Raw genomic sequence first — 21,471 nt, forward strand, 5'->3', positions numbered from 1 at the left:
ATTTCTACCTTTTGGATCATTTTCGTAGTGTTCTCTACTTTGTGATCATAAACAGTTTCTGACAAGTATTGTTGATCCTAAAAGATTGTTTTTACTATGCATGGCCTGATTATTTATACAGATGCAGCAAGAATCTTAATTAACCGGAAATACCTCCTTGAGTTTGCTTGGGAAATCTAGAGCCTAATCATATTAAGCAACTATCAATTCCAAAGGATAAACTTCTTTTGGAAATTTTCAAAATGAGTTTTGAATCAGACTTTTCAAAGCCCCTGCCATTCTTCTATCCTAGGAGTAGGAAACCAACGTCCAAACACTTTTTCCAATAAACTTTGCATGCTGTACCCATAAATCTCAATGATTTTCCCTCTTCCTGAGGTCTCCAAAATTTGCCTGGGTTTCTGGACTACCTGGGAGTGGACTTCCTTACTCCCAGAATTTGGGATCCTGGAAGCCAGAAATCATATTAGTTTTCTTATGAAGGTTTTGGAGACATTAGCTCCACATGTAACACCAACAATTGCTCCTTAGCAGTGGTCTGATGGTCTTTGATTAAACAACAGTCACTCTCAGATATCACACTGTACATATGGCCTTGCTGCAGACCTTGAGTGATATCCACTTAAAAGAGATTGTTACAAAGTAGGAGTGACTAGTTTTATGTGGCACCAAGAGAGAAGGCTCCAGAATCCCTAACCCCCAACATGATGGTATTTGGGGATAAGGTAAGTGGGTTTCCATGAGTTCATGAATCTGGGGTCCTCTTGAGGGGATTTGTGCCCTTGTAAGAAGAGATAGCAGAGAGTTGCTTCCCTGCTCCATCATGTATGGACATGGTGAGACAGTGCCATTCGCAAATCAGGAAGAGAGCCTTCCCCAGGGAAACAAGTTGGCTGGCACATTGGGCTTGGGCTGCCCAGTCTCCAGAACTGTAAGAAATGAATTCCTGTAGTTCCTGCTCCCAGGCAGTGGTATTATGGTTGTGCAAGCTGATTAAGACAGCATCTCTGATGTGTAGGTGAGCCTTAGAAGGGTAATCTATGAGACTAGCATAGAGGGTTCTATTGCTACTTCTAACTAATACCTATTGATCACTATGGTTTGAGTACCATTTCATGTGTACAAATTTATCTGGTTTCACAATGACCGTCTGAAGAAAGTATTCCTTTTTAAAGATTAGGGGAGTGAGTTGCAGAGAGGTTAACTCACCCAAATGTGGCAGGCTGAATGGTGGCCCCTTAAAGATGGCCACACTCTAATCCCGAGAGCCTGTGAATGTTACCTTATTCCATAAGCATCTTTGCAGGTGTGATTAAGTTAATGACTTTGAGATGGGGAGATTATTCCGGATTATCTGGGTGGGCCCCAGATGTAATCAGAAAGGTCCTTCTAAGGAGAGGCAAGAAGGCAATGTGATGAAGGCAGCAGAGACTCGTGTGATGTGGCCACAAGCCCAGGACAGCTGGCAGCTTCTAGAAGATGTAAGAGGCAAGGGATGGAATCTCTCCTGGAGCCTCCAGAAAGAACCAGCTCTGCAGGACCTTGATTTTATCTCCATAACACTAATACCATGCTCTTGTCCTCCATAACTGCAGGAGATGAAGTTTTTATTGTTTTCAGCTACTAATGTTTTGGGAATTTGTTATGGAGGCATAGGAAACGGATCCACCAACGTTCCAAAGATGATATGTAGAAGAACAGGACAATGGAGGAACGATTCTTTTAAACTACTGTTATTATTTCTGCACTATTTTAATAAGTTGAGCATTGAGATTATCTAGATCTGAGCAGCAGAAAACACCCTGAGCCCCACAAGAAGACTCCCATACAATTCAAAGGATGTCTCTTAATGACCCCACACCTTTTGAAAATTCATTATATCCACATTTCTGTGTCTGTGTGAAATGGAAAGAATCAAAGGAGAACATAAAAAAGGAAGCTGTGGCTTTGTCCACATTTATCTCTCTTCTTCTGACTATGTGGAGGAGCAAGATCCTGGGTGGAAAGTTGTGTTTCCAGGGTTGCAGGAGGAGACAAGCGGTGGAGAGGCCTGTGGCTCACAGCATAGGTGCAAGTGGAAGGAAGCCCTCAATGATCAGGAGCGTGGCTAAGTGAACAATTCAGATATGGGGCTACACTGCTTCTATCCAGAATCTTGTAGAAGGAGATCACTCCTAACTTAGGGCTCAGGATGGGACTGATGGGGGCCACATGCTCCTTTTTGACCAATGATCACAAGGCTGTTACCATTTGAGACCCGCATCTGATTTCTTGTGACATCCATGGATTCTGTGTCAACTCATCTCCTGTTCCCTCTAGGGAACTTAACAGCATACCTGAGCATAATACCTGGAGAAGCAATTAGCTGACCATGAAAACATCCAAGGACAAGTTTCCCTCAAGGAATATGTAGCTTGAAATGAAACTAGGAAATGGTAGAGATATTTTGAGCAGGAAATATGATTCTAGCTCTCCTCTAGACTTTTATGTATGCAGCCTCATCAAGACCAAGTTCATGGGTATGTGACCTGTGCCGTTGCACAGGGCCCTGTACTTAGAAGGGTTTACTGTTCTATTGATGTCATCTTGAAATTCTTAATTTTTTTGTTTGTTTTTGACAAAGAGCCTGGCATATTCTTTTTGTGCCAGACTTTGCAAATTACATAGCTTGTCCCGGTCTGTGTCTTTATTGCAAGTTGGAAAACAGTTACCTGGGGCCCTCCAAGTCATTAGCACCAATAAGTGGTCTAACGATATGGACCAATAATATAGTGTTAATACAATAATTTCTGAATCTAGCGGCTTCCCTCCATGGGTTGCCACCCCATTGTCCACTACTTCCTGCCACATTTAGTTCTCTTGTACCCACCTTCAAGTGTGAGCATCAAGTAATCCCATGTCTCAATGTAGTGAACAAAAATATATAATCAAAAACATTATAATTTTATGATGATGCAAGAGACAATTGGAACAGCTGGTCAACCATGAGAGCTTTGACCATCTGCCTATCATCTCAAAGTTTCCAGAGCAGGTTGGAATGGATGCACTGGCTAAATCTGGGAAAATCTACCTGTGCCTGGGTCTGGGGTAGAGGAAAGTAGGAAGGTTGAAGGGGAAAGTTTGATCTCCTCCCTGGGTGCATCTTTTGTTGTCAGGTCATGCATATTTTGGGGCTTGAAAGAACCATATGAAGAAAACTAGAGAAGGTGTATGGTCATTGGAAGACTTTTTCCAGGCCACATCTTCCTTTTTTTCTCTTGGCTCCCAATGCTTTAGACTCTTGGCTTTGTACCTGAAGGCTGGTAAATTTTTAATGAGTAACTTGAGACCTTCATGAAAGACTATCATGAAAACCCATATGATACAATCACTGGGAAGTATCCCAGGCTCTAAATTTGACACATCTAGCCAGGCATTTGAGTTTCTTCTTCCTAGAATCACCCCACAGTCTCCCACTCCATGCAGGGAAGATGATCCAACACCACGCCTGGCTCTGTGTGCATGATTTGTGTCATGTAATAAGGGCCTTTGGGACCCACCAGTATAACCCCAAACAACAAATATAGGTTTGGAAAATTTGGTGTGAGAGCAGGCACATGGAGAAAAAGCTTACACCTTGGTAAAACTAACACACGCCTCCAATTATAGGGCAATATTTCTGTCTCTTTAAAGCCAAATAGTTCCTTCACTAGCTCCTCCCAAGCTCCTCTGAGCTTGCTGCCCGAGAGGTTTAAAGGGTGCAAACACTTTTTCCTCACAGTGAAAGCAAAAGCAGCAGCTCAAACAATTCTTTGGAGAACAATGGGGAACTCAGCTCCTTCAAAAGAAGGTGAGCCTGGCCTCAGAACAATGGAACCGTGAGGGGCAGCAGGACATAGGGGTTTGCATGGGTGTGGGTTCTGCTCCTAGAAGGGACCGAAACTGTGCCAGCAGCCCAGCAATGAGGAAGCTGCCACAGGGGTCTCAGCAGAAGATAGGGTGGGACTAAGGAGATTGAGTGGCCCATGTTCTCATGTCTCCTATTTAGCAGGACAAACTTGCTGAACAGCATGTCTTCCATCAGTTGCTCTTATGACAGAGTGAGTGCTGCCTGGCACCCCATATGTTTTCCTTGGTGGGAAACTAGTGTCCTCAAGGCAGGTCTTTAGAGCTGGAAGGCAATTTAGAGACCAGTCTGTCCCAATCCCTCTTTTTTCCTGAAAGAAAATCTGAATCCCAGACGGTTTGTGTGTGGTTTTATCAAATTCCCCGGGATACCCAGGTCACAAATGGCACAGGAAGCCTAGAATTCAGCTGGCTGTGTCCTTTCCAACATGTAAGAGAGAAATGGTGTGATCGACAGTGTAACAGAGGAGGTAAGGAAGGGGTGCCATGGGGAGAGAATGAGCTATTCTATAGAAAACAAATGTGCGTGAAGCCCTTTGGTTGCCTTCCCTAATTCCAGGGTTGCTACCAGTTCATGTTTCTGGACAGAGAGTGATCTACCTCCCCTGGCCTCCCATGATCTCTTTCTGATCCAATGTAAACAGAAATGTAGAATCAAGGACCTGAGAAGGAACCAAGAAGAGACCAGAGCTTGCAAGGGTTATGCATGAGTGTAGGGTCAGACATACTTTGCATTGGATCCCTCCTCTGCCCAAAGCCCATTAACGCAGTGACCTTGGGCAACTTCCTCAGTATTTCCGAGCCACATCGATTTCCTCATTTAAAAAATTAGAGTCGGGGTGCCTATCTGGCTCAGTGGGAAGAGCATGGGACTCTTGATCTCAGGGTTGTGAGTTTGAGCCCCAAGCTGGGTGTAGAGATTAAATTAATTGATTAATTAATACACTTCAAATATTAGAATACTAAAAAATCACCAAATTACTAGAATACTAAAAATTTTATCACTTTATCAGTAAATACTTACATATGTATGTCTGGGAGATAAAGGTCATTAAAATATACCATGATCAGAGTTCAAAAAGCAATTAGAATTTTTAAACAATTACCAGGTGTATTTCAATCCCCAGATTATCTCATAGATTTTAAAATTGAAATCAGGGGTGCCTGGGTGGCTCAGTTGTTTGAGTGTCCGACTTCGGCTCAGGTCATGATCTCACAGCTCATGAATTCGAGCCCTGCATCGGGCTCTGTGCTGACAGCTCACAGCCTGGAGCCTGCTTCTGCTTCTGGGTCTCCCTCTCTCTCTGCCCCTAACCCACTCGCATTCTGTCTCTGTCTCTCTGAAAAATAAATAAACATTACAATTTTTTTTAAAAAACAAAATTGAAATCAGCTCCAAATACGGTTCATAAATTGCAATCTTTTATATCTCTTAAGTTTAATTTGATAAATAAGCTTTCACCCTCCTGTTTCTTTTTGTAAAATGTTTCTGTTTAAGAAACGGTTGGTCCTTTGTCCAAGAGAATTGGACAGTGTACATTTTGCTCGTTAAATCCTCAAGATGTCATATGACAATTTCTTCTAGTTTCAGTGTTTTGTATAAATTTAAATTTAAGGAGAGGCTTGATCAGATTAAGAATTGCCTGGTTAGTTGGGTGGCAATATTTCATAGGTGCAGTTGTAAACTTCCATCAGAAGGCACCTTATATTTTCTTCTGTCTCTTTCTATAATGTAGCAGACAGTAATGATAGCCTAGAGTAACTTTGTTTCATTAACGGTCACAAATTATAATATTATAATTCTATCATTCTTTCTTCATTTATTGGATGGCATAATCCTGTAAAAGAAAGTTCCCCTGAATCATACTTTCATTTCCATAAGGTGTAGTTATTAAGACAAAAGGAATGCTTGATTCTTTTTTGTCCATGTTCAGACTGATGACATCATTTCCTAGCATACCCCAAAGAGAACACTTCACTTCTTTTGCAATGATGGTATTGTTATGAATTCATGAACTTCAACATATTTGATGAATTTTAATCCATTGAAATTATTATTCTCATTGGTACTCAAATTACCCATTCTCTGTCCAGTCAGCCTCTTCAAGTTGGTTCTGTAGTCCTTTCGGTAACATCCAAACTTTTTTTTTTGAAAGTAATCTCTGCACCCAATGTGGGGCTAGAACTCATGAACGTGGGATCAAGAGATGCATGCTGTATTGACAGAGCTAGCCAGGTATCCCACGGTCTGAGTAGTTTTTGATAGAATCCTCACTTTCTAGTATGACTAGATAGTCTAGGATCCACTTGTACATTTCTTGGCCCAGATCTGGAATCGGTACCTTCTCCTAAGATTCTTAATGTTTTTGGTGGGAAATGGCATTTGAAGGGCACAGTATGGGCGCTAAGGGTGCTCATTGCCACTGGGCTTGTCCTTGGGCTTCAAAACTACACACGTGCACAAAAAGCTAAGAATAGGACAGGATTCCTGAAAGCAATTTAAGATTTTCTTGACGTTTTTTCCCCTATTTGGCCTTACACTATATCCCATTAGGACAATAGCCAATGAAGCAACTGCATTTTCAAGTTTCTTGGACCAATTCTTTGTGTGGTTTGTCTATTACACCAAATACTATGTATTGCATTTGCTTTTGATTTTTACCAGTTATCTTAAAATATAGTTTTTGTTTATAATTATGTAAGCTATTTACAGATGTTCCTCACTATCCACAAGCAGAACGTTCCTATGAAATCTTTTATGAAACAAAATGACATAAAGCAGAGCAGCAATTACCATGAATGTACATGGAAAAAGGGTGCGCCTTCCCAGATCTCCCCCAAATAACCTCCCTTATGTGTTTCTGATACTTTTAGACACAACTTGTTAACAGATGCACACATTCAATTGAGAGAAAGCCCACGTGCTCATCTGGCTCACAGCTCTGGTGGCTGGATGGTGAACCCCTGTGTGAGGTTCCCGGGGAAGGTGATTGGCAGCTGGCATGGACAATGGCCCACTCGGCCTCTCCATTAGCTCAACTGGCTGTGAAACAAATGCGGAACGCTGTATTCGTGTTCAGCTTTTTTTTTGTAGAAATGAAAAATCCTCTTTGAATGTATTTTAGCCAGCAACAGCAGGTACACATGTAGGTCTTTCATAAAGGAAAAGAGGTGTAATTCGAACTCTCAAAAAGAAGGAAGTACATGCTTTCAAGACAAATCTATGAAATCGAAGTATATTCAAAGTAGTTTCCAGCTTCTACCCTGTCCCCCACCTTATTCCTCCCATCCCTCTGTCAGTAACTTCTTTGGTGACAGTTCAGATGATCTGCCATTGCTTTTTCATGTGCATGAAATATATGTTGTACTTTGTACCTACAGTTCATGTTCCTCCCCACTAGAGAAATGACAGTAAACTAAATATTATTTTCTTCACTTTGCCTTTTTTTTTTGCTTAATGAAATATCCTGGAGATCTCACCATCCTGGCATAGAGAGGTATTTCTTATTCCTTTCTACAGTTGGATAGTACATCGCTGTGTGTATGTACCTTGGTTTATTCAATCAGACCCCTACTAGTGGGCATTTGGTAGGTTTTTGGTCTTTAATTATTACAAATAGTGATGCAGTGAATAAACATATGCCTAATCTTTTCCTGTGTTTTGTTAGTGTAGCTCTGGGATAAAAGGAAGGGGAACTTCTTCCTCTACCCTTCAAGGTCTTCCAGCTGCACTAAGAATTACATTCACTTGAGGCAGATAAATAAGAGAAAAAAAAAGCAGTGTGCACAGATGCTCAGCAATGAAACTAAGACCAAGAGAAATGACCAAGGCAGGCAGTTTTTATACTTTTTAGGCAAAGAGACGATGGATCTGTGAGGGATTGACAAAACAAGGAAGACTTAACTTTGGGAGCATCTGTTAGGGAGGAATTCTCAAGAGACTTTGGGCTGGGGTAGTAAATTAGTAGAAAGTAGTGGGCTGTTTATACAGTCTTCTTGGCTCTAAATCTCCCATCCCTGATCATAAGGGTGTCTCTTTACCTCCTGGGACAGGATGGGCACCTTTTACATGGGAGATTTGTTTCCTGTTTGGAGGGGGACAGAAGAGGGTCTTAATAATCTTCCCACACAGGCTGTATCTTACGTTACTTTTATATGAAATAGTCAGTATGTCAAAGTTGCACGTTTAGGGGTGACCTGCCCTTGACCACTACAGGCATAAATCCTAAAATTGGGACTCACAATCCAGAATAAATGTATATGTAATTTGTATGATATTGCTAATTTCTCCTCTGTAGGTTTTAGACTGTTTTTCTATTCTCATTAGCCATGGAGAAGAGAACCTGTTTCCTCTAAACCTTTACCGACTGATTATAGCAGCAAATTTTTGCACTTTTGCCAAATCTGTAAGTGGAGAAATAGTATCTCAGTGTAATTTTAATTTGTTATATTTGGTTTTTTTCTTTTCCTACATTGGGTTTCTATTTCTCTACTTTGAGTGTTCATATATTTTTACATAGTTGAGGAGCATTGACATTTCTTTTTTTTCTTTGAACTGTTTATTCATACGTCTTGCTCCATTTTGCATCGAGCTTTTGGATATTTGTCTCTCTGCTTTTAGGTATTCTTTGTATAAGAGGAGAATTAACCCTCTTTGATATAGTCTGACATTCGTATTTTAATTGTCTGTGATGTTCATTGTCTCCCATTGTCTTTTAGGTCTTTATGTAGTCAGATGTATGAATCCTTTTCCTTACAATCTTTCAAATCTTAGAAAGAGTTGCCCCACCCCTAGGTTACAAAGGATTTGTCTGAGTTTCTTCTAGTATTTATGTGGATTGATTTTTAGTGTTATATTTCTAATGTATTTAACTTGTGAATGGCCTGAAGACGTGGGTGCAGTTTTGTCTTTTTCTGTGTGGTTTTGTAGTTATCCCAATGCTGGTTATTAGTCCATCTTTCTCCCCATTGCTGTGAGATGCTGCCTTATGGACGATAAATGTAACATGACACAATTGAACTGGATACTCATGAATATAGTAGACCAATTTGGTCTATTTCTGAATTGTCTGTTTTTGTTTTCCATTTGTCTCTGTTCACACACACTTCATACTGCCTTAATTATAGGGGCTAAAATATTTTACTATCTGGTACAGCTGGTCCTCCCTCATCGTTCTTCGCCTTGTTGACTCTACAGTCTAATTTTCTTTCTTCATTCATCCAAGTGAATTTAATAGTCAACTATTTTAGCTGCAGAGAAAAAAATGGAGACAAATTTTTTAAAATTTATATTTCTATATAAACACGTTAAAGAAGTATCTATTAAAACAGTGTTGAATTTGGGGAAATGTCTATTCTGTATGAAGGTGTTTTTCTTCTTAAATCTACTAACAAGGATGTGTTGTTACAATCCATTTTCTCATATTGAACCACCCTACTATTTCTGAAATAAATCACATTTAATTGTGGAGTATTACTTTTTAGTGTCTGACAATTTATTTGGGATTTTTGCATTAGTATTCGCAAATGAGACATGTCTGTAGCTTTATTTATTGGTGAAATCTTTGTTAGCCTTTGGGATCAATATCACACTTGTGTCATAGAAAGAATTGGAAAGGTTTCCTTCTGTTTTAAGTCATCAGGAATAGTTTAAGAAAGGGTAAGTGAGATCCCCATGAAACCATCTGGACCTGGTACTCTTTTGTAGGGGAACTCTTTAACTACTTTGTTGTTTTTCCATGGTGATTGAATTGTTTCATCTTTCTGTCTTTATGGGACCTACATGGATAGTAGACTACTGCAGGATTTCAGAGAGGAACACATAGGTCATAAGAGCGAGGTGATGCTTTCCACTTACCTTCTTTGACTCTTTTTCTTCTCCTTCCTTTCCTTTACACCACAGAGACTCCTGGTAGTGACATGGCAGACCCTCAGGACAACACTCTGAGGATTGTTCTGGTGGGGAAAACTGGAAGTGGGAAGAGCGCGACGGCCAACACCATCCTGGGGAGTAGAGTCTTTGAGTCTAGAGTTGCTCCCCATGCTGTCTTCTCCAGGTGTCAAAAAGCATCCAAGGAATGGAAGGGGAGGAAACTTGTTGTTGTTGACACCCCAGGACTCTTTGACACCAAGGAGACCCTGGATACCACATGCGGGGAAATCATCCAATGTGTCCTCTACTCCTGTCCTGGGCCCCACGCCATCATCTTGGTCCTCCATGTTGGCCGCTACACGGAGGAAGAGCAGAAGACCGTGGCATTGATCAAGACTGTCTTTGGGAAGCCAGCCTTGAAGCACATGATCCTGTTGCTCACTCGCAAAGATAACTTGGAGGAGAAGAGCCTGAGTGACTTCTTGGCAGATTCAGATGTGAAGCTAAGAAACATCATCAGCGAGTGTGGGAACCGCTACTGTGCCTTCAACAACAGAGCCTCAGAGGCGGAGAAGGAAGCTCAGGTGCAGGAGCTGGTGGAGCTGATAGAGGAGATGGTGCAGAACAATGGAGGGGCTTACTTTACCAATGCCATTTATGAGGACACAGAGAAGAGGCTGAAGCAACGGGAAGAAGACCTGAAGAAGATCTACACCGATCAATTAAATAATGAAATTAAACTAGTAGAAAAGGAATATGCTGATAAATCACAGGAAGAACGGGAGGAAAAAATAAAATTGCTAAAGATGAAGTATGCTGAACAAATAAAAAATATCAGGGAAGAAGCTGAGAAGGGATTAGAGATGGTTCCAATGGGATTATGAGCTTGCTTTCAAAAATATGGCAGATGTTTTGGTAGTAAAGACCATTTCGTTTTTTCTTCTGAATTTATGATGATTTGCCATAGTGGTAGATTGTAGTTTCCATAGATAGCTGTGACAGTAGCTTCTACTTATTCTTCCTATAAGCTGACCCTGTTACTCCTGCCACTGACTTGCGGGGCCTGTGTCCTCTACCTTGGAACTGGGCAGATCTGGGACCGTTTCAATTAATAGCAGATGGTTGAAGCAACACCTTGTGACTCTAAGGTTACATATGGGCAATGCTTCCTTGCCCTGTTGGGGTTCTTGCCCTTGGAACTTGACTGTCATGTTGTGAGAAAGCCCAGGCTGCCTCTTGAGAGGCCCCCATGCAGAGGGCCTGAAGTCACTGGCCCACTTCCCAGCTCACCTTTCATTTGTGACTCACACCAACTTGCCCACCATGCAAGTGAGGCAACACAGAAGCGGGCTCTCCTGCTGCCCCGCCATCTCAGGCGAAGTTGCAGAAAGCAAAGATGATCCATTCCCACTGAGTCCTGCCCAAATTGCAGCTTTATGAGAACAAATAAATGATGGTTTTTGTTTTTAACCACTGAGCTTCAGAATGGTTTGTTATGCAGCGAGAACTAACCAGAATGAAGCCTCTTCCCAGCTCTCACTCCCCACTGCCTCCCTTTCCCACCTTTCCCTCTTCACACAAAATTGGCATAATCAGGCAATGGCATATAGAGTTCAAAGACTCAGGAAAATTCAAATCAGAAATCCTGCACATGTCAAGTGTCTGAAACACTGGTCACATGCGTCGTTGCACCACATGGCCACAAATACTATGTTAGGGAGGTATTGGGTTTCTCTGGAAAGATTGTTCTGTGGTTCATGGAGATCTGAAAGTCACAGGATTCTCTTATTGTGTTTCTCTCTTTTCTTTTTTAGGGACCATCCTAACCTAAAATGTCTCCAGTTGTATCTGAAAAATCCCATCTGGGCCACATAGTTTTCATTTGCCTCTGCAGAATCACACTTCACCCTAGCTCTTTGCCCCCTGAGGCTGATCTATTTGCACTACATCGGTGGGATCTCTTGCTCTCTGACTTCTGCCTGGCTGGCCAATGGGAAGTCCAAGTCAGAGGCCCTGTGGAAGTAGAAAAGCAAGGCTGGGGTATCCATTCTCCCACGTCTATCTCTGCAGGGCCATCTCTGACTAACTGCAACCCTACGCCAAAGGTCACAGCTCCTCCCTTGGTGGCCTTTCTACCCAACTCTTCTTCTGAATTCCAGTGTTCATTCACCCCTTCAGGTGGGATTTAATTTTCTTATCGATACTATCAATGTCCCTGTGGTTTCCAAATTCCCTGTGTCCACAGTTTGTAAGAGGCCCCTTCTCTACACTTTCTCCAAGTACCTAATGAGAGTGGAGTATCTGTTTCCTGTGAGAACCTGATTGATAAATCTTATGGTACCCAGTTCTCCTTCAGAGCATCTTTATTGTTATTGATGGTTTTTCATTCCCTCTAGTGCTTGTTTTCTGACACCAGAAAAATCTCTCCTTACCCTTCCATGCTGTGACATTTGCAGTAAGTAGATGAAAGGTTCTGTCTTGCTAAAATAATAGAGACACTTCAAAGTTAGATGGGTGACTGTCAGTCACTCACAAGGATTGCAGACATCCCAAATCCAAATTATTAGAATTTTTATTCGTCCTTTGTTTTGTCTGTGAACATGACTGAGAGTATTTACCATATCAGTGACTTTTGGGGAGACGGATTAGAGATTAAGTCTGGAAAATTTAAGATTCTTAATACCCACTCATTCTAAGATTCATCACAAGTATTCAGAATCCAGTAAAAACACGGAAGAAAAAATCCTCTCATGAGAAAACATGTGTCAAATGACAAAGTGAGACCAAAGTACTCTCTGCCATCATGCAGTTCTTATGTTCAAAACTACTTCCTTGTAAGTGACTCTAGTATGTCTAGACAGCAAAGTATTCCTACCCTGTCCTTTTTCATTTCAGAACCGTTTAAAAGATATTTTCCACCAGAGATATGCAGAAGCATTCTTAATACAATTAACTTGTGTTCAGGCCATTTGAATGTGCAGCTTATGTAAGCTGATTTCTTTTCTCCCAACATTAGATTCCATTTTGGAAGGTAAGAGATAACCAGAGAAAAAACGAGTAAATCAAATAAATCATTATCTCTTCACTTGACAATCGAAATATTGTTCACTCACTTCTCTTAACATATTTTATATTCCAGTTTTCTCTGAATGTGGTTCTATTTCAGTGCTGAAGACTGTGGAATTTCCAGCGTTTAATGTGTGCATGATCCCTGTGTTGAAATATGTGATAGTCATGACTCATGATGGGGAATTTACACTAGGATTTATAGAGGAAGACCTGAGGAAAGATTTAGTGTATGAAGTCTACTGTGAAGGATGTGTAGGATGTGTCCATGTGGGTGATGGGTACAATGGTCATGTTTCTATTCAGAAACAGGAAAGCTCATGGTGACGGGTAAGATTTTCAGGGGAAGGATAGAGTCAGGAGCAACAGCGTTCAGTTAGGTTTGTGACAAGTTCAATATCAGATGTCAAAGTTAGGGTCCAATGTAAATGACCTGCATTAACTTGAAATCTGGGTCAGAAGGCTATATGAAAGGCTCGGGGTAACATAAATATCTCCCTTAATATCAGTTGAATCTTTACTAATTGCCAATACCCCACAGTCCAAAACTATATGCTAGAAGATCCATATAGGATGCCCAAAGGAAGAAGCAAGAACCAGTTTTGTTAGGTTTAGTCCTTCAACTAATTTGATAGATATTTGAAGGGATCAAGAGGAAAGGACCTTTTCTGTTAGGTTTCAGCATTTAAGTAATCTCTACACCCAACATGGGGCTCCAGCTCATGACCATGAGATCAAGGGTCGCATGCTCTTCCAAATGATCCAGCCAGGCATCCCAAGAGGAAAGGGCTTTTTAAACGAGAACATTTAATTTATAGGGACAATCACAAATTAGTATTGGTCAATTCTTGGAGTTCATCTCCCCAGGGCAGAAGGTGGCCCAGGTGTCACCGTGTGACTATGTAAGGGAGGCCCCACAGGGAGTCGTCTCTGCGTGCCATGTCCAGAGAGATGGAGGTTCTCTCTCTCCTGAAACTAGTGAGGTAACCTCTGGAGTTTGATACTGCCAGAGGGGTGTGGACGGTGTACATTAAGAGACTTGTGGGGCGCCTGGGTGGCGCAGTCGGTTAAGCGTCTGACTTCAGCCAGGTCATGATCTCGCGGTCTGTGAGTTCGAGCCGCACATCGGGCTCTGGGCTGATGGCTCAGAGCCTGGAGCCTGTTTCCGATTCTGTGTCTCCCTCTCTCTCTGCCCCTCCCCGTTCATGCTCTGTCTCTCTCTGTCCCAAAAATAAATAAACATTGAAAAAAATTAAAAAAAAAAGAGACTTGTTGTGTGTCCTTCGGAGTTGGCTTTGCTGCCTGGTGGTCATGGGATACATGAAGGCTGTTGCTTTGCTCTGTGGAGGGAGCAGAGTACACATGGTGGTGGAGGTCTTGGACGCAGTCAGAACTTTCACTAACAGGGGCAAAAGTATGTGTTCTTCATATATCAAATTGGGCCACATGGGAGGGAGGCACCCAAAGCCAGTTTGAAGGGGACTTGCCCAGGGGCCCAGCAGGGATCCCAGCAGCTTGTATGTGCATCAGAGTTCTGGAAGTCCAGCACTAGGAACAGAGGTTGAAGCAAGTGATGGGAGAGGAGAGAGTGGCCTTCTGTTGGGCTTATGATTTCAGATTCCCAGAGGAGACTCTGAAGGCTATTAACAGTGTTCCATGGGGAAAAGAGCCACTAAGAATGCTGCCACTGTCCCCCCACCAAGGCCAGACTACACTTGACTCATCTTCAGTGTTTCTGCCTCTTCTCCTCCATCCCATGAAGAATCAGAGCCAAGGCAAGGACAGGAGGAGAATGGCAGCGTGGGGAGAGCTCTAAGCAGCCCTGTCTACACTGCAGGTTCTTCTCTGGGAGCAGGCACATGCCAGGGATGCCAGGGACAGTAGAAGATTTACCCTTCAGTAATATTTTTTTTAAAGTTTTTGTAAATATATATATATATATAGGTAGCTTGACAATTTATTGTCAATAAATTGTCAAGTTAGCTAACATACAGTGTATACAGTGTCCTCTTGGTTTGGTGGCAGATTCCTATGATTCGTCACTTACATACAGCATCCATGCTCATCCCAACAAGTGCCCTCCTCAATACCCATCACCCATTTTCCCCCCTCCCCCACCTCCATCAACCCTGAGTTCATTCTCTGTATTTAAGAGTCTCTTATGGTTTGCCTCCCCCTCCGGTTGAAATTATTTCTTCCCTTCCCTTCCCCCATGGTCTTTTGTTAAGTTTCCTAAGTCCACATATGAGTGAAAACATATGGGATCTTTCTTTCTCTGACTGACTTATTTCACTTAGCATTATACCCTCCAGTTCCATCCATGTTGTTGCAAAAGGCAGGATTTCATTCTTTCTCATTGCCAAGTAGTATTCCATTGTATATATAAACCACATCTTTATCCATTCTTCTGTTGATGGACATTTGGGCTCTTTCCATAATTTGGCTATTGTTGAAAGTGCTACTATAAATATTGGGGTACATGTTCCCCTGTGAATCAGCCCTCCTGTATCCTTTGGATAAATTCTTAGTGGTGCTATTGCTGGGTTGCAGGGATGTTCCATTTTAATTTTTTGAGGAACCTCCATAATGTTTTCCAGAGCGGCTGCACCAGTTTGCATTCCCACCAACAGTCAAGAGAGTTACCGTTTCTCCACATCCTCGCCAACATCTTTTGTTTCCTGAGTTGTTAATTTTAGCCACTCTGACCGGTGTAAGGTGGCATCTCAATGTGGTTTTGATTTGTATTTCCCTGATGATGAGTGACGTTGAACATCTTTGCATGTGTCTGTTGGCCATTTGGATGTCTTTTTTGGAAAAGTGTCTATTCATGTTGTCTGCCCATTTCTTCACTGGGTTGGTAAGTTCTTTATAGATTTTGGATACTAACCCTTTATTTGATATATCATTTTTAAATATCTTCTCCATTGCATTGGTTGCCTTTTTGTTTTGTTGATTGTTTCCTTTGCAGTGCAGAAGCTTTTTATCTTGATGAGGTCCCAAGAGTTCATTTTTTCTTTTATTTCCCTTGCCTTCAGAGATGGGTCGAGCAAGAAATTGCTGGGGCTCAGGTCAAAGAGGTTATTGCCTGTTTTCTCCTCTAGGGTTTTAATGGTTTTCTCTCTCACATTTAGGTCTTTCATCAATTTTGAGTTTAATTTTGTGTATGGTGTAAGAAAGTAGTCTGTTGCTTCATTATTGGTATATAGAAAGGCAACTGATTTCTGCACATTGGTTTTGTATCCTGTGACTTTGCTGAATTCATGTATCAGTTTTAGCAGCTTTTTGGTGGAATCTTTCAGGTTTTCCATGTAGAGTATCATGTCATCTGCGGAACGTGAAAGTTTGACTTCTTCGCCAATTTGGATGCCTTTTATTTCATTTTGTTGTCTGCTTGCTGAGGCTAGGACTTCCAACATGATGTTAAACAACAGCCATGAGAGTGGACATCCCTGCCATGTTCCTGATGTTGGGGGAAAGCTCTTACTTTGTTTCCACGAGGATGGTATTAGCTGTGGGCTTTTAATATATGGGTCTTATGAAGTTAAGGTAGGTTCCTTCTATCCCGACTTTATTGAGGGCTTTCTTAAGAAAGGATGCTATATTTTGTCAAATGCTTTTTCTGCATCTATTGACAGGATCATATGGTTCTTATCCTTTCTTCTATTAATGTGATGTATCACATTAATTGATTTGAGAATATTGAACCAGCCATGCAGCCCAGAAATGAATCCCACTTAATCGTGGTGAATAATTGTTTTGAGATGCGGTTGAATTTGATTTGCTAGTATTTTGTTAGGAATTTTTGCATTTATGTTAACCAGGGATATTGGTCTATAATTCTCCTTTTTAGTGGGGTCTCTGGTCTGGTTTGGGAATCAAGGTAATGGTGGCTTCACAGAATGGGTCCGGAAGCTTTCTTCCATGTCTATTTTTTGGAACAGCTTGAGAAGGATGAGTATTAACTCTGTTTTAAATGTCTGGTAGAATTCCCCTAGGAAGCCATGTGGCCCAGGACTCTTATCTGTTGTTAGATTTTTGATAACTGATTCAATTTCTTCACTGGGTATGGGTGTGTTCAAATTTCCTATTTCTTCCTGTTTGAGTTTTGGTAGCATGTGGGTGTCTAGAAATTTGTCCATTTCCTCCAGGTTGTCCAGTTTGTTGGCATGTAAGTTTTCATAGTATTCCCTGAAAATTGTATTTCTGTGATGTTGGTTGTGATATGTCCACTTTTATTTGTGATTTTTATCTATTTGGGTCCTCTCTCTTTTCTTTTTGAGAAGCCCGACTAGGGGTTTATCAATTTTGTTTGTTTTTTCCAGAAAAGAAAAAAACTAGCTATTAGATTCATTGATCTGTTGTACTGTATTTTTTTGGCGGGGGGGGGGGTGTCTATATTTTTTATTTCTGCTCTAATCTTTATTATTTCTCTTCTGCTGTTCTGCTGGCTTTGGGGTTTCTTTGCTGTTCTGCTTCTACTTCCTTTAGGTGTGCTATTAGATTTTGTATTTGGGATTTTTCTTATTTCTTGAGATAGGCCTGGATTGCAATGTATTTTCCTCTTAGAACTGCCTTTGCTGCATCCCAAAGGATTTGGACTGTCATGTTTTCATTTTCACTTGCTTCCATATACGTTTTAATTTCTTCTTTAAGTCCCTGGTTGAACCATTCATTCTTTAGTAGGATGTTCTTTAACCTCCATGCATTTGGAGGCTTTCCAAAATTTTTCTTGTGGTTGACTTCAAGTTTCATAGCATTGTTGTCTGAAAATATGCACGGTATGATCTCGGTTCTTTTATATTTGTTGAGGTCTGTTTTGTGACCTAGGATGTGATCTATTTTGGAGAATGTTCCATGTGCACTCGAAAAGAATTCTGCTGCTTTTGGATGAAAAGTTCTGGAAATATCTGTCAAGTCCATCTGGTCCACTGTATCATTCAAAGCCATTGTTTCTTCATTGATTTTTTTTGCCCAGACGATCCGTCCATTGTTGTGAGTGGAGAATTAAAGTTTCCTCCAATTACAGTATTTCTATCGATAAGATCACTTATGTTTGTGATTAACTGATTTATGTATTTGGGTGCAATCAAGTTGGGATCATAAACATTTACAATTGTTAGCTCTTCTTGATGTATAGACCCTGTAATTATGATATATTGCCCTTCTTCATGTCTTGTTACAGCCTTTAGATTAAAATCTAGTTCGTGTGATATAAGTATGGCCACCCCAGCTTTCTTTTGACTTCCAGTAGTATGATAGATGGTTCTCCATCCCCTCACTTTCAATCTGAAAGTGTCCTCAGGTGTAAAGTGGACCTCTGGTAGACAGCATATAGATGGATCTTGTTTTTTTTTATCCATTCTGATATGTTATGTGTTTGATTGGGGCATTTAGTCCATTTACATTCAGAGTGATTATTGAAAGATTTCGATTTAGTGTCATTGTGTTACCTGTAGGTTTCATGCTTGTGGTGATGTCTCTGGTCCTTTGTAGTCTTTGTAGCATTCCACTCACAGAGTCCCCCTAAGGATCTCTTGCAGAACTTGTTTAGTGTTCATGAATTCCTTCAGGTTTTGTTTGTCTGGGAAAGCCTTTATCTTTCCTTCTATCCTGAATGACAGCCTTGCTGGATAAAGGATTCTTGGCTGCATATTTTTCCTAGTCAGCACATTGAATATTTCCTGCCACTTCCTTCTTGCCTGCCAAGTTTCAGTGGATAGGTGTGCTACTACCGTTATGTGTCTACTCTTGTAGGTTAAGGCCTGTTTGTTCCTGGATGCTTTCAGAATTTTCTCCTTATCTTTGTATTTTTCCAGTTTCACTATGATATTCTGTGGAGAAGATCTATTCTTGTTAAATCTGAAAGGAGTTCTCTTTGTCTCCTGGATTTGGATGTCCATTTCCTTCCCCAGATAAGGGAAGTTCACAGCTATAATTTGTTCAAGTAAACCTTCTTCCCTTTTTCTCTCTCTTTTCTTCTTCTTCTTCTGGAACTCTTATGATATGGAATTTATTATGTTTCATTGAATCTCCTCGTTCTCTATTTCTCCCCTCTGGGTCTAGGATGTTCTTATCTCTCTTTTTCTTGGCTTCATCATTTTCCATAATTTTATCTTCTATTTCACTTAATCTACCCTTTGCCTCCTTCATCCTTGCTGTCACTGCATCTGGTTTATTTTGCACCTCATTTCTTAATTCGTTGTGACTATTTCTTAGTTCCTTGATCTCTGTGGCAATAGATTCTCGTCTGTCTTCTATGCTTCTTTCAAGCCCAGTAATATGACTATCATTCTAAATTCTTTCTCAGTTATATTGCTTATATCTGTTTTGAGCAATTCTCTAGCTGTCATTTCCTCCTGGAATTTCTTTTGAGGAGAATTCTTCCGTTTCATCATTTTGCCTAGTTTTATGTCGCTTATGTATTTTAATAGCTTCTTATGGGTCTTGGTCCTGTGAAGACTATTATATTAAAACAGGGGGTCATAATGTTGTCCAGGGCCTGGCCCTTCAAGAGGTATTTTTGGAGTGTGTTTTGTGCTCTCTGTTGTTTAGACTCTGATTACATTATCTCCCCAATCCTAGTGGTGGTTTGGACCTTCCACCAGGAGTGCTTTGATTTGTTTGATGAAGTATGCCTGGAAAAAATAATTTTTAATGGGGGTGGTGGTGGTGTAAGAGGCCTTATCCCATACAAAGAGAGAAATGACAGGGGCAGGGAAAAGGAAAAGAAAAAAAAATTGACCAAACAGAGATCAGAGACACTGTATGGCTTAGTCCATAGAGAGAGAGAGAGAGAGGAAAATAAAGGAGATACAGAAGAGGCATAAAGAGAATAGATTAAAAATGTCTGCTTAAACAAAGCAACAACCAGAATAACCAGCATAGAGAAGGGAAGAAATAAGAGGAAGAAGAAGAAGAAGAAGGAAGGAAGATGAAAGAAGAAGAAGAAGAAATATATATGTATATACATACATAAAATAAAAATTGACCAAGAATCAAATCAGAGAATGCAAAACTACTGGACCAATATCTGATGGTGCCTTGTAACCAGTGCCTGTGCTGGTCTGGAGGAGGGACTGTCTGGTTCAGTCAGTGTTGAGTCTTGCTCTGTTAGACACACAGTTACCAGGTGCAGAGGGGCATGCTTTGGTGTGAGCAGGTCCACCTCCAGTGTGGATCCATTGTCCATTCCCTGAAGCCCCACCTTGCTGGTGATGGGGAGTAAAATGGTGACACCCCAGTGTCTCCTCCCCAGACCAGGCATCCTAGACCACTCTGTTCAGGTCGTCCTCACAGTGCCACAGGAGCACGAGTGGGCAGTCTGTTTCGCTCCAGGATCTTGGGTCTCCCAGGCAGTCGGCTGGGATTCAAACCCCAATGTCTTAAAGGATCCTGCTCCACGTGCCCCAGTTCTGGCATAGTATCACTCCAGGGTATGGTCACAAAGGGCCTCTGGGTGGCGGGGGGGTCCTGCAGTGTCCTTTGTCCTTGGAATGGCTATTTGCCTTCTTCCCACAGCACTCAAGGGAGGGGATTGCTCTCTCCACCTGTGCCTGGGAGCTGGCTACAGAGCTTGGGCTGGCTCCCCTCCTCCCCAGGTACACAAAGAGGCCGGAGAAAGCCCTGAAGTTAAAAATTGGTTCTTTCTCCATTTTTTCTGTTCCCCAACCCATGTTTTTTCTCTTGTCCAAATACAACCTTCCACTTCTGCAATCTCTCTTTCGCTTTCTTTTGTCTTTCTGCAGAAGGGGATCCTTCCCCTCCGTTCCTACGCTGCCTTTTTAATCTCTCCCAGTTTGAAATCATGCATCTATGGCCCATCACATTGTCCCCATGGGCCCCTGGAGATGTTTCTGTCACTCTGTTGCCTGGATTCCTGGAATTTCAAGCCTTCTCGCCTCAATACTTCTGTGTTTGAGGGACAAGGGAACTTCGGATTCCCTTACTTCTCTGCCATGTTAACTCCTTCTTAAATTTTTTTTCAAGTGTTTATTTATTTGTGTGAGAGGAGAGAGAGAGAGAGAGAGAGAGAGAGAGAGAGGGAGAGAGCATGAGCAGGGGCAGGGCAGAGAGAGAGGGAGACACAGAATCTGAAGCAGTCTCCAGGCTCCAAACTGTCAGCACACAGCCCAACGTGGGGCTCAAACCCATGGACCTCGAGATCATGACCTGAGCTGAAGTCAGGCGCTCAGCTGACTGAGTCACCCAGGCGCCCCACCCCTCAGTGAAATTGAGAGTGTGATTATTACACTAGAGGATTTGAGTACATGAATGTGACCAATAGTGATTGGAGAGGTTTTTTGCTTAAGGCAGTACCTGTGTAAGGTTTCCTCCAGGTGGCACGGATGGAGCCAGTTTGAAGGGCCGATGGGAGGAAAGAATAAGTCTCTTCTCTCCCTGTCCTTGTGACATCCCTCTTATTTAATCACATAGTTGCACACAGGAGGGCTTTGATGGAGAGGAGATTCTGGTAGAGAAGAACCCCAAGATCTTGCCGATCCTAATTCCTGTAACTGAGGTGTGTGTTTCCTATGAGTGTAGCTCTGGGAATCCAGGTGACAGGCACTTTGCTCGTGCAGAGAACTGACAGGAAGTTCCCACATCCCACCAGGGAGGGACATTTATGTGTAAATCACAGAGAATCTAGG

The 21,471-nt window shown here is 41.7% G+C and overlaps 1 protein-coding gene across 4 annotated transcripts; it reads left to right on the forward strand.

Moving 5' to 3' along the window:
- Positions 1-3,786: 3,786 nt before the first annotated feature.
- Positions 3,787-11,227, forward strand: LOC122488512 (GTPase IMAP family member 7-like). Of its 4 annotated transcripts, none has more exons than XR_006298633.1 (2): positions 3,787-3,829; positions 4,262-4,596. XR_006298633.1 is itself a non-coding variant. In XM_043589895.1 (2 exons), the coding sequence occupies exons 1-2, from the start codon at positions 3,802-3,804 to the stop codon at positions 10,639-10,641; spliced, it is 879 nt and encodes a 292-aa protein (XP_043445830.1). In that variant the 5' UTR covers positions 3,795-3,801; the 3' UTR covers positions 10,642-11,227. The 4 variants fall into 4 exon arrangements, 3 of the variants coding, with proteins under 3 accessions (XP_043445830.1, XP_043445829.1, XP_043445831.1); XM_043589895.1 differs by lacking the exon at positions 4,262-4,596 and adding an exon at positions 9,791-11,227 and having other exon boundaries at positions 3,795-3,829; XM_043589894.1 differs by lacking the exon at positions 4,262-4,596 and adding an exon at positions 9,788-11,227 and having other exon boundaries at positions 3,796-3,829.
- The last annotated feature ends 10,244 nt before the right edge of the window (positions 11,228-21,471 follow it).

Source organism: Prionailurus bengalensis, chromosome A2 (genome assembly GCF_016509475.1).
Source record: "Prionailurus bengalensis isolate Pbe53 chromosome A2, Fcat_Pben_1.1_paternal_pri, whole genome shotgun sequence".
Taxonomy (NCBI): Eukaryota; Metazoa; Chordata; class Mammalia; order Carnivora; family Felidae; genus Prionailurus; species Prionailurus bengalensis.

Bases quoted from the DNA above. Each gene is read 5' to 3' on its own strand.
- LOC122488512 (XM_043589894.1), top strand. From the start codon at position 3,802: ATGGGGAACTCAGCTCCTTCAAAAGAAG. The intron at 3,830-9,787 runs GTGAGCCTGGCC...TTTACACCACAG, and splicing joins CTCAGCTCCTTCAAAAGAAG to AGACTCCTGGTAGTGACATG.